The sequence below is a fragment of the Siphateles boraxobius genome, unplaced genomic scaffold (genome assembly GCF_051911475.1).
Source record: "Siphateles boraxobius isolate OS27281-9 unplaced genomic scaffold, OSU_SipBor_1 162, whole genome shotgun sequence".
In the NCBI taxonomy this organism is placed as follows: Eukaryota; Metazoa; Chordata; class Actinopteri; order Cypriniformes; family Leuciscidae; genus Siphateles; species Siphateles boraxobius.
Window position 1 is genome coordinate 300,001 of NW_027508769.1, and position 12,500 is coordinate 312,500.

The 12,500-nt window shown below is 38.7% G+C and overlaps 2 protein-coding genes across 2 annotated transcripts; both read left to right on the forward strand.

Annotated features, from left to right (window-relative positions):
- The first annotated feature begins 287 nt into the window (after nt 1–287).
- Nucleotides 288–796, forward strand: msgn1 (mesogenin 1). Its single transcript, XM_077232018.1, has one exon. It carries the CDS (start codon nt 344–346, stop codon nt 764–766), a length of 423 nt encoding a protein of 140 aa, XP_077088133.1. The 5' UTR covers nt 288–343; the 3' UTR covers nt 767–796.
- A 1,305-nt stretch (nt 797–2,101) lies between these two features.
- On the forward strand, nt 2,102–12,377 carry LOC143740011 (uncharacterized). The gene is made up of 6 exons (XM_077232029.1): nt 2,102–2,309; nt 3,477–3,574; nt 6,276–6,434; nt 7,197–7,337; nt 8,651–8,770; nt 10,629–12,377. Exons 2-6 carry the CDS (start codon nt 3,477–3,479, stop codon nt 10,717–10,719), a joined length of 609 nt encoding a protein of 202 aa, XP_077088144.1. The 5' UTR covers nt 2,102–2,309; the 3' UTR covers nt 10,720–12,377.
- Nucleotides 12,378–12,500: the final 123 nt, after the last annotated feature.

The following is a 12,500-nucleotide window of genomic DNA, read 5'->3' on the forward strand; positions in this document are numbered from 1 at the left end:
TAAGATGAGAGGTTTTATTTTTCAAGATGTGTATGTAAAAGTGTCTCTTCCCAAGGAAACTAGCATCTGTGAAGTTCGTGTGATTCTCTGAGCTTTTGCGCTCGTCTGATCGCATCAATCTGCTAATTATCGCCGTGTCGACTTAAAGACTCATTTCCCACAAAAGGGGAATCTAATTATTTTCTTTTCACTTACACATTATCCGCCAACATCGCCTTATTCGCACCCGGGTGTCAAGAAGCGCGCGCGTCCCTCAGACTTCTGCGCATGCGCGCGTCTCTCTTTGAACCTCGCGCTCGTAAAGTTCTCGGGTATAAAAGAGACGTTTTGTCACACAGGATGGATGGATAATCTGAACGAGGACATGGCGCGGATCGATGTCGATGTGTACACGGCTAAAGTTTTGTCCCAGTGGGACTGGGGCAGAGAAGAGGACCGGGCGTTTGGCGACTCTTGCAGCGCGTCCTCGCCGGAGTCCGCGAGCTCGTCCCCGGACGCGCGCTCCAGCAATAGCAGAGGATGCGAGTCGCAACTGAAGCCCAAAGTGAAGATGAGCATGAAAAGGAGAATGAAGGCCAGCGAACGGGAGAAGCTGCGCATGCGCAGTCTGGCGGAGGCTCTTCATCAGCTCCGGGATTACCTGCCACCGGTGTACAGTAGGAGAGGACAACCGTTAACCAAGATACAAACCCTCAAATACACCATTCAGTACATTAAAGAACTCTCCAGCATCCTCGAGCAGCAATCTGCGCATGCGCGGCGCTGACGGGACCAACATCCATAGACCAGCATCAACTACAACACTTTCCCACAATACAGGCGTCTCCTTCTGTGTTTTGTTTTTTAAACTGGTCACGTCAAACACATGATTGGCGTGAAACTCAGTGGAGCAGCTTTTTGTTTGTCAAGCTACAGCTTCAAATTAGTTAGCTTTGAAGAAGCTAGCTACACAAAAAAATTGGTCATTTTACTAGCCACTAGCCAGACCGATAAACAAACTGACCGGAAGTTAATTTAGGGCCAGACGCGTAACCGTGGCAACGCGCGTTCTTTTGATGAACCTTTTGTGCAATGGAAATATTCTAATGGATTTCGAAGTTCTTCGTGGAATCGCCCAGCTATCAGGAAATGTTCTCACAACGGTCACTTTTCACTGTTAAGATGATTTAAATAATAATCTTTATGATGTTGTTTTACCTGAATAACGTTCTCTTAAAGGGGCAGTGCACGCAAAACTTCTTTATGTTATTGTACTCGACGAATGTTCTAAGAATGTCTTCTGGGTTATGAGAATGTAATCGTAAAGTTTTTAAACTATGCAATTGAAAACGTTTTAGACAAATTGCAAATCACTGTTCCCACAATGTTTTTTTTAGAACATACATCTATTAGCTGGGCATGGATGCCGATACAGAATCTTTATTTTTGACAGCTGATTTTGATTTCAGGCTGCTTTTGTACAGATTTTTATTTTTCTGTTTATTTGTTTGTTTATCCACTCTCATGTTTTACTGATGTAAATATTTCTTGCTGATGCTTGAGTGGAATGTCGATGTCTAATATTAAGAGTGTCTTTTAAATTTAAATTGCTGAATAAACATCTTGTTCGGTTTGATGTAAACTGTTTTTTGTATTTCATGTCAAGATAAAAGTGGATTTGAAACTACAACGTTCAAATATGTTTAATACTTTTTTATGTATTTTTTTTAAATTCAGAAATCCAAAAATATTAAAATAAGATGGCATTCAATTTACAGACAACTTACTCAATATCACAAGGGCTTAGACAGAAAAATAAATTAATATACAAATAAATAAAGCAAGAAAATATCTGCACAGTTTCTAAAGTAATAAATAAATAATAACCCTTCAAAAAAACAAAAATCTCCATATCATTTAATATAAGATTATCAAGTCCATAGCTTTTTAGTTTCTGACAGGGCTTTTAGACATTTTGCCAAATAGTTCTTAAAGACTACAAAAAGGAGAGATAAAAAGGATTAATAATGTTTATCAATAAAACCTGTTTACGCACAACAGCGATTATCATGACGTAGTTCTTGCGACAAGAGCACTGGCCAATCACAGCGCGCCTGTGTTCGGTGTGGGCGGGGCCTCGCGTTACAATGACGCTCTGACAAAGAGAATCAGCGCTCGATGTGACGGTGCGGCGCGAGCCGCCATTTCAAAGCCGAATAACGCGCGAGGTTTCACGATTTAATAGACGGATGCCTATTTTTTTACAGTACAGTGCATAACACTTTATATTTTTAAGGCTCTTTGTTTTGAAGAGCTCTCAATCTCATAAGGTAAGTCACGGAAGAAGCGCCATGAGCTCGAAATAGAGCGTTTGAGTGTTTAATGTCGGTGAAGCGAGCCGTTAAATCCCACATTCGCCTTCGTTAATTCTATTAAATATCTTCAGTTGTTAGCATTTAGCTAGCTGGTAATATGTGAGAGTTCATTGTTTATTTGTGTCCTCGGCTGATCATTTCGTTCAGCTGCATTATGGCGACGGAATATTTTTTAAATCTCTGAATGTGTGAAATTAACGAATTAAGAGCTTGTTAATCATAGTAAAATCAAATTTATTTTATTTTGTGGGCCTAAACACACTATGAGTAACCATAATCATCATATTCATGTATAATAACATCATAAACACCGAGCAAATACATGATTTTATTATATCCTTTAAATTCCATATACTACGTTGAAATATTAAAATACAAAAATTGAGTATATATTGATGATATCGTGCACTCAGGGGTGTGTGCAAATTTACATAGAAATATTGAAATAGAAAAATGGATCATATATATTGATATAATCGTGCATTCAGCGGTGTGTGCAAATTATTATCCAATGAATGCTCTCTGCTTTAAGAAACCCCTCCTACCAGTATCAGGTGTCAATTCAGGGTGTAAATTAAAGCCTAATTAAAATATTAATTATTTATAAATATATTTGATATGCCCTGCCTCAAATTCCTGAAATTTCACTAGCCATGAACTGTTAAAATGGTCTGTTCTTTCTCAAAATCTTGAGATGTTTTCTCTCATGCATCGTTTCCATTAGCAAAATCTTCTGCGTTTTTTTTTAGAGATGCTTCATTTTACAGTTGGCCGTGTGCGTTCACACTATTAATACACGGCTTGTGCCCTGAAATCCCCGTGGCCCAGATCAGCTGCTTATATCCCAGCAGGCCGTGCGATGACGGATGTTCTGGCATGTTAAGCTCGTCGTGTGGCTTTAACAGGGTGGCGTCCATGTGTCCAAAAGGAAAATCGTCAAACATGTGACATTGGCACTTAAACGTTTCCAATCTGGATTTGGGTCAAAGGTGAAGGTTTTAGGAAAGGTGTGAAGGCAGGTGTTGTGTGTTTATAGTGTTTGCTGCTACTGAAAATGCTATTATATACGACTGATAGGCATCAATTCTCAGCGTACACTTAAAAAGTACCAATATTTTCCAGATGGATGCCGAAGCGGAGCAGGTGGAGGAGACGACAGAAGTGATGGAGGCCACAGAAACGCCCTCGCAAGAGGAACCTTCGTCTGACAACAAGTTCAGGTAGGTCACATGACCAAAGCTTCTACTGTCATTGGTTATTCTCATCTACCTATTTTCCATCCGCCTATTTTTATGCAAATTTTGGGATGTCGCATATAAAAAAGCTGGATACGAATTTAAAATGGACAATTGAGTCATATTTTTTAATATCTGATAAGACGACGTGGATAAACTACAACGGAAACACATTTACTGAATAAAATCCTTTTTAAAAAAAACTCAGCGGAGGCTGTGATTGGATAACCGGAGTAAACAGAGGACCAATGGCATCGCAGCATCTCTAATGTTGGTTTGGTGTTTCTGAAAGGATTCAAAGTCTCTCATCAGAATGATTTGGTTTAATTCACTCCAGAAGCGTCTCACACGAGTGTGTTCCCGAACGCAAGAGGACATGACAGCGTTTATTGTGTTTCGTCTGCAGTGTTGGGAGTAACGCGTTACAAAAGTAATGCATTACAGTAACATATTACGTTTTGCTGTAACGCAGTAGTGTAAGGCATTACTTATCAATTTTCAGTAATATTTTACTCGGTACATGTTCAGTAAGGCTTGCGTTACAACAGACTTTTAGTTTTAATTGTAAAACAAACAACAACAAAAAACAGCAAGACCGCGAGACATTAACGAATGAAAAATGCAAGTAGGCTAAATTACCTGTTCGTGGTCAGTCAATAGCCACGTGTGGTGTCCAAGTCTGTAAATAAAGACTAAAGGGCAGCGTCTGATATATTTGTATAGCGATTTATTTTTTACAGTAATGTCGTGAGGTATAATTTCGGCCTCTGTGCTCGCGCTGGCCAGTGGAAAAGTAGCTAATGGTGAAGATGGCATGAAGAAGACTATACATTCGCGAGATGGACGTATGGGCATTAGGCTATTCGTTCTGTGTTTTTTTTCTAAACAGTTAGGCTATGTTTATGTGCTATTTTTCATGTTTTCATCACGCAATCATGTTTTTGATGCGGTGGTGACGCGTTCATAAGGGCGGCGGCGCTGCCGATAAAGCACCTAAAAGCTGTCACAAAGAACCGGCAAAAGCAATGATTATGAATATGTCAAATATAGCAAGGAGACATTTTAATTGTTTATTAATAAAGTCAAGATGAAGTTGACGATGCTGCCTCGCGATCTTCGCAGTAGCCTAGTGAATGCACCAGAGAGAAATGCACATTTCATTTCATAAGCAGAGAGCAGTCTGTTTTCTTTCGTTTTGAATTGTTCTGTTTACAAGTAGACATTTCAATATAGATATATTTTTCAAGTCCGTGAATAGGCTACCTTAATACGCTGAGTTTCGGTTCATTTATGAGACGCGCTCCAGTTCACGCGCTTAAATCCAGGCAATTGGTTGACGAAACATTGATTAAAATTAAGATACAATTAATACAAAACGAAATTCACTTTAAAGAAAAGCTTTGTGTGTGTAAGGTCTCTGTGAAAGTTTTAAAGCAGTCTTTTAGTGCCGCTTCATAGCGGTCGCGTCCATAACGGAGAACTGTCACGTCTGTAACATTGTTTTTTCCTCATAAATGCGAACACGAAAAATAAAATAAAATGAATATTTTATGTTTTGTGGAGAGCCAACCCTTCTTCATCCGATTTGCGCAGTTTAATTCACAGAATTACAACAACAACAAAAATCGTTGCCTCCTAAAAGTTAAAGATTTTTTTTTGTCACGCATGACTGTCTATTTCCCTAATATTAAATATAAAACGCATGTGTAGACTGATATTTTTCTAATGTCTGGACTCCTTTCAGGGAGGAGCCTATGGATAAACAGACGTTTCAATATTTTGGTATTAATGCATTTTCTGAGAATTTATATTTCAAGTTTTGACTGCAAATGTAATGTCCATAACGCTGGAATTCCCAAATTTTAAATAATTTATCCTCAACTAGTTTTGTGGTGTAGGTCTACGTATTTTATAATGTTAAGTTAACTTCAGATAATACTAATAGTAATTTAAAGATGTGGTATTTTGGATCTGGACGGTATTGATAACGCTGGGAGTTGGAAGGGGTGTGTCGCGATTCTGCAGGTTCGTGGATCTGAGTGTCGCGATTTCGGTTTCATATGATATGGCATATCCTTACAGCCTAGTCATTTTAGAATGTTAAGTTCTACTCTTGTATCGTTATTTTGGTGAAAGTAACTCAAAAGTAATACAGGAGTAATGTAACGCATTACAATTCTGAGACAGTAATATTGTAAGGTAATTAATTACTTTTAAATAACAGTAACAAGTAATATATAATGTATTACAGTTTGGGAGTAACTTGCACAACACTGTTCGTCTGACGCTCTGACTCACACTCATTTATGATGGAGGGAAAAACAGCCCGATTGCAGCAACTTACAGTTTTATTACTGCTATTCCGTACCAATTTCCCTGGAAGTGGTGATTTTGTTCTCTTGAACACATGCTGCTTTATCCGCAAATGTTTTATGCGATATTCCAAGTTGAATTCACAACATAGCTACTGTTATGGAGTTAAATAATGACATTGTCTTCTGTAAAACTCATTTCATAATCCATGAACTTTGCGCAGTTATTGAACTGAACTGAATCAACACTGAACCTAATAATGACTTTTTAGAGAATTTGATGAAGTTGATTCCTGATTATTACAGTGAAGCTGCTTTGAAATCGTTGAAATGAAGGTATAATGTGTCTGAGGTTTGGTTCTGGTTATTTTCAGGGGTCGTGGGATGAAGTTTCGTGGCAGAGGTGGCCGGATGGGCCGTGGGATTCGTGGTGGACGTGGGATGATGATGATGATGATGAAAGGCTTCAGACCCCCGGGTCACATGAGAGGAAGAGGCCGCGACGGGTTTACCAATGGATTTGGACCCATGAGGTCCTGCCGAACTGTTCTTGAGTCTTTCCTTAAAGGGATAGTTCACCCAAAAATGAAAATTAGCCCATGATTTTCTCATATTCAAGCCATCCTAGCTGTATATGACATTCTTCTTTTAGACGAACACAATCGGAGTTATATTTAAAAATGCCGTGGCTTTTCCAAGCTTTATAAAGGCAGTGAATGGCCGTTTAAGTTTTGAAGTCCTTAAAAGTGCATCTGTCCATCATAAAAGTGCATCTGTCCATCATAAAAGTGCATCTGTCCATCATAAAAGTGCATCTGTCCATCATAAAAGTGCATCTGTCCATCATAAAAGTGCATCTATTCATGATCAAAGTGCATCTATTTATGATAAAGGTGCATCTGTCCATCATAAAATTGCATCTATCCATCATAAAAGTGCATCTATTTATGATAAAGGTGCATCTGTCCATTATAAAAGTGCATCTATTTATGATAAAAGTGCATCCATGATAAAATGGGGGGTTAATGAAGGCTTTCTAAAGTGAAGCGATGCGTTTGTGTAAGAAAAATATCCGTATTTAAAACTTAACTAAAATAACTAGCTTTCGGCAGACGGCCGTACGCATCGATTTACTACGGCGAATATTTCTTAATTTATATGAAGAATGTCATACACACCTAGCATGACTTCAGGGTGAGTAAATCATGGGCTAACGTTCATTTTTGGGTGAACTATCCCTTTAAATCATTTAAATGAACTCGTTTATTAAAACAGCTGTTCGCTGTGTGTTGCAGGAGAGGCATGGGAAGGACGTGGCCGTATCCGGACATGCGTGGCCGTCGAGGTCGAGGCGGGCCAATGGGAATGAACTTGGGTCCGCCACCGCCTCCGCCTCCACACATGCACATGAGAGGACCTCCACCACACATGCACAGGTGTCCACACCACTCCGGCAAACAGCGGAGGAACACGGTTCATATGTCCTGCGTTCACCCAGATGTGCCTTTGTTTAATAGTATCTAGGGCTGGGTTGACTATCGATTTCTTGATTTTTATCGATTTCTTGATTTTTAAAGTCCCCTTGTAGTCTATATATTTTTATCCCTTAACTCATCTTTGATCAACAAAATTACATATTTCAGCGTCATTAATTCTTAATGCCTTAAAATATCTTGAATGTAACTCGACACCCTTGCCTCATTTAGTATACACGGTTCTATGAATATGCAAATGAGCCCCGCCTCCACTCACTCCCTCAGCTCAGAGATCCACTCGTTGACGATCACACATTGATCTGATTGTTTACAAGGTAGTTTGTGACGTCAGAAACACCAGCGATTTTAACGCGTGTTTTTGAGACTGTCTTTGGTTCACTGCAGTTTTAAGGAGAAAATACTCAGCAATGCTGTCGACTTATGAATTTACACATGATTTGTCTTAAAGCATATTAAAAACACCAACGTCTAAAAGTGAAACTCTTCCTGAGTCTCTCCGTAAGGTTGCACTCGCTACTGGTTATTTCTGAGTGAGATTATTGGTGTGTTTTGTTATTGCCGGAGTTTCTCAAGCTGGTGTTAAGACTCCGCCCTCTTCTGAACGGAGGCGGAGCTGCAGCTCATTTACATTTAAAGGGACACACACAAACGGCGTGTTTTTGCTCACACCCAAAAATGAGCAAATTATAATAGAGCTATTATAAATGATCTGGGGATTTTGAGCTGAAATTTCACGAACACATTCTGGGGACACCATAGATTTATATTACATCTTGTGAAAAGGGGCATAAAATGTCACCTTTAAGTCACTTCCGTGTTGGTTTCAAGAGAAAGAAAAATTCTGTGGTTAGGAAAAAATGTGTCTACCCTTTTAAATCAATCTTTAAATTTTAATTTTATCAGGACACACTTTTCAGGACTTATCTATGGATCCAGATTGTATTTAGCCATTTTTAGCACAAGTACATTTAAGTAATCTTTTATAGAATTTTACTTTTTGTTGTTGTTGTACATGTACTTACGTGTAATAACGTGTACTTATTTGTATTCTTTATTTATTATATTTTATTTATTTGTTTGTCTAAGTTTTTTAATTATGTTATACTTATAATATTATGTAGTTAAATGTTTAGTATGTATCTGCCATGTAATAGCCGGTGATGCTGATATGGCAATAAACTCAAATACTACTTCAAGAGAGAAAGACTGAAAGGTTTCCGCTTGGTGTAAAGTGTGTGTGTTTATGGTTTCAGGCACGGCCCGCCTCCTCCTCCCCCCCCACCGGGACACCCGGCCTTCAGAGGACGGCCCCCACATCCGAGGGGGCGGAGCATGATGCCGCCTGGCCCGCCCCGTTTCTTCCACCCCAGAGGGTAAGAACGTTCTCATCCGCTTTCACAAACGCACATGCGAAGAAGAGTCTCTTCGGGGCGTGACAGTGCAGAACCACGGCTAAAACTAAAATTACACAAGGGGCTTTCGCACCGGATAGTTCTAGGAACGAGCCTCCAGGATGGTTCCCTGAGAACTAGCGCTTCCCATAGGAACGTTTTCCTGGTTGCGTGCGCACCGCTAGTACAAACTCTAACGTAAGACTTGCTTGTTGTTGGGACTTTTATTTTGACGGCGCTGAGAACGACTGACTAGTTTACGATGTACTCAACTGTGTAGTGTATGAACTTTAAACGTTTATTTTGTTTTTCAACATCGGAGTCTGGTGCCCCTCCCCCTCCGCTACGTTATTAAAGCTTTGCTAGTCGAGTGCATGAACTGTCCAACGTTGCACGTTTTTTCGGTTAAATAAGTGCAAAATACGTGCACTTAAAGTGCACTCTTTCTTTTTAGTATTTTCAGTGTGAACGCACTATTTATATGACAGAATGGCGTAGAATAGTGCAGAAGTACGTGATTTGGGACGCACTGATAGTGTATAAGTGTATTAGGGCTGAAACGATTCCTCGAGTTACTCGATTACAAAAATTCCTCGAGGCAAAATCTCTGCCTCGAAGCCTCGTTAAATTCCTATGACGCGCACTATACGCGCGGCGCAGGGATTTGATTGTTTCACACGGACTGTTTATTCACACGGACCTGTTCAGGAAGCATATATTTTGAATTTAGTTGGCGCGATGGCGGAGAATAAATATGTAAATAAACGGCAGAAATTGTCTAAAGTGTGGGATCATTACACACTTAATACACTTAACTCGCTGAAACAAGGTAACGTAGTCTAAGCCTATTGATGTTCGCTGATTTTAATCCCATACTGTATTTGTAGCGATGTCGTGATGCGGTTTGACTAGATATGATTTTTAGCTTTGATTTCATTTTTAAGTAGTAAACGTAACTATCACGTTCAATTGCAAGAGAGTATAGCCTAAAAAAAGAACCCCTTCACACACACACACACACACACACACACACACACACACACACACACACACACACACACACACACACACACACACACACACACACACACGCCAGTCAGACCAATTGCAGCAATGCAGCACATATGCTTAAACTTTTATATAGCCACACAACAATAATTTCAGCATGCATTCACTGTGTACACACCGCGACGTGATGGAGGAACAAATATTGTATTCCAGTCTTTGCGAGACCTTGTTTGTATTTCCCTTCTGCCAAATAGTTACAGACAACAACAAAAAATGAAAGTCCCCAGCCTGTTGGTTTTTAATAAAGATTCGGAGTACTCATTTTTCAGTTAAAACGCACCGAACAAAAAGTGCGTCAGCTTTTACTGCGTGTTCAACAACAAGTCACGTTACAGCTCTTCTTCAGCGTTAAACTACCAGAATACACAAATATGCTTAGATGCTTAGAGTGGTTATATTATAACATCTTAAAGGAAAATTCACATAGGAGATAGCTTTATAACTTGCATACTATATAACTTATAGTATATAACTTATAACAGCTTTAACTGAAATAGACACAAGTTTAATATAACTATTCTGTTAATAAAATAAATCCGATTAATCGATTACAAAAAGAATCGATAGCTGCAGCCCTAAAGTGTATGGTGTGTCATTTGGGACACAGCTTATGAAAAGGTTCCTCCAGTGCAAAAGCCCCTATAGTGCATGACACCCTGTTTTTCTTGAATTCTGTGTTTTTTAAATAACGCATTTGCAAAAAATGACGAGTTTCGGCGCCTCTTGAGCACAGCAGGCCAATCAAAATGTGTGATTTTATCCTTTCATGCAGTTACCACAACGGATCGGCCCCTCCTCTGCCCCACCCGCCTCCAGGCAGGGGCCATCGCTGGCCGGGGCCCCCTGGTGGCCGGAAGTTTTAACGCAACTAAAATCTGTAGCGTTAATGTCCACCGCTCACTCATTTCTGTCCGAACAGACTCGCAGGTCCTTTTACTGTAACAAACACGCTACCTTTTTATTTTTTTTATATATATATATGTTACTTCATTTGAGGAAAAAATCCCGAAAAACATTTAAAGGGATAGTTCACCCAAAAATGAAATTTAGCCCATGATTTACTCACCCTGAAGTCATCCTAGGTGTGTATGACATTCTTCTTTCAGACGAATATAATCAGAGTCATATTAAAAAATGTCCTGGCTCATCCAAACTTTAAAATGGGAGTGAATGTGTTTTTGTTTTTTGGAAGTCCACCAAAGTGCAGCTGTCCATCATAAAAGTGCATCTGTCCATCATAAAAGTGCATCTATTCATTATAAAAGTTCATCTATCCATCATAAAAGTGCATCTGTCCATCATAAAAGTGCATCTATTCATTATAAAAGTTCATCTATCCATCATAAAAGTGCATCTGTCCATCATAAAAGTTCATCTATCCATCATAAAAGTGCATCTATCCATCATAAAAGTGCATTTATTCATTATAAAAGTTCATCTATCCATCATAAAAGTGCATCTGTCCATCATAAAAGTGCATCTATCCATCATAAAAGTGCATCTATCCATCATAAAAGTGCATCTGTCCATCATAAAAGTGCATTTATTCATTATAAAAGTTCATCTGTCCATCATAAAAGTGCATCTATCCATCATAAAAGTGCATCTGTCCATCATAAAAGTGCATCTATAAGTGATAAAAGTGCATTTATGAATAGATGCACTTTGATGGACTTCCAAAAACCCATTCACTCCCATTATAAAGTTTTGAAGAGCCAGGACACTTTTTAACATAACTCCTATTATATTCGTCTGAAAGAAGAAAGTCATACACACCTAGGATGACTTCAGTGTGAGTAAATCATGGGGTAAATTTCATTTTTGGGTGAACTATCCCTTTAAAAGCACTCTCACTCTGAGGAAGAGAAGGACACATGTTCTTAAGTTGATTTAAATTAAGTGTTTTTACTCCATAAGTGTTGTGTATAGTCAGCGTGGTGCTATTCCTGTGAGCCTTAAACAATCTTGTTCCTTTATTCCAAGAAAACAAGTGAGACTTTAGAGACCGAGAAGGGACGATGGCGCCAGCCGTCATTCCTCAAGCTTGTGTCGTTGATATTTCTGTACTCCTTGGACGTCTCAAATATGGCATTTACAAGCAGATCCCTCAATATGTTCATCTTCATGTGTAGTGCTCATGATTTAATATCATAAATGTGCAGCTACTTAGTCAAGTGAGAATATTGCTGTTGAAAAGTATTCATGTTTCTTTTTTTTGGTTGATTGATTCTGTTAAAATCACAAATACATGGATTCGTTTTAACATGACCGTAGAGTAGCGCTACGATTTATACTTCTTTAAATAAATATTTCCTTGCTTTTCTATTTTAAGGCCAAGTATTTGATTCAAAATAGTAAAAAGTAAAGATAAAAACCCTCTGTGTTGAGTTTTGAAGTGTTATTATGGCACATTCACGTATTGTAACTGATAAAGTCATGTGAATTTGTGAATGTAAATTGAACAGATAACAGCTTTTGACTTAGTTTTGACAAACAAAACAATAAAGTTAAGATAAAATGACCTCTCTTTTTTATTGTTCATTTAAACCAAAAGCTGAATGTCCATTTATGTAATGCATTTTTTTAAAGTACTGATCATTTCTGAAGCCAAATGGACAGCAATGTAAAGATTTTTACACGAGCA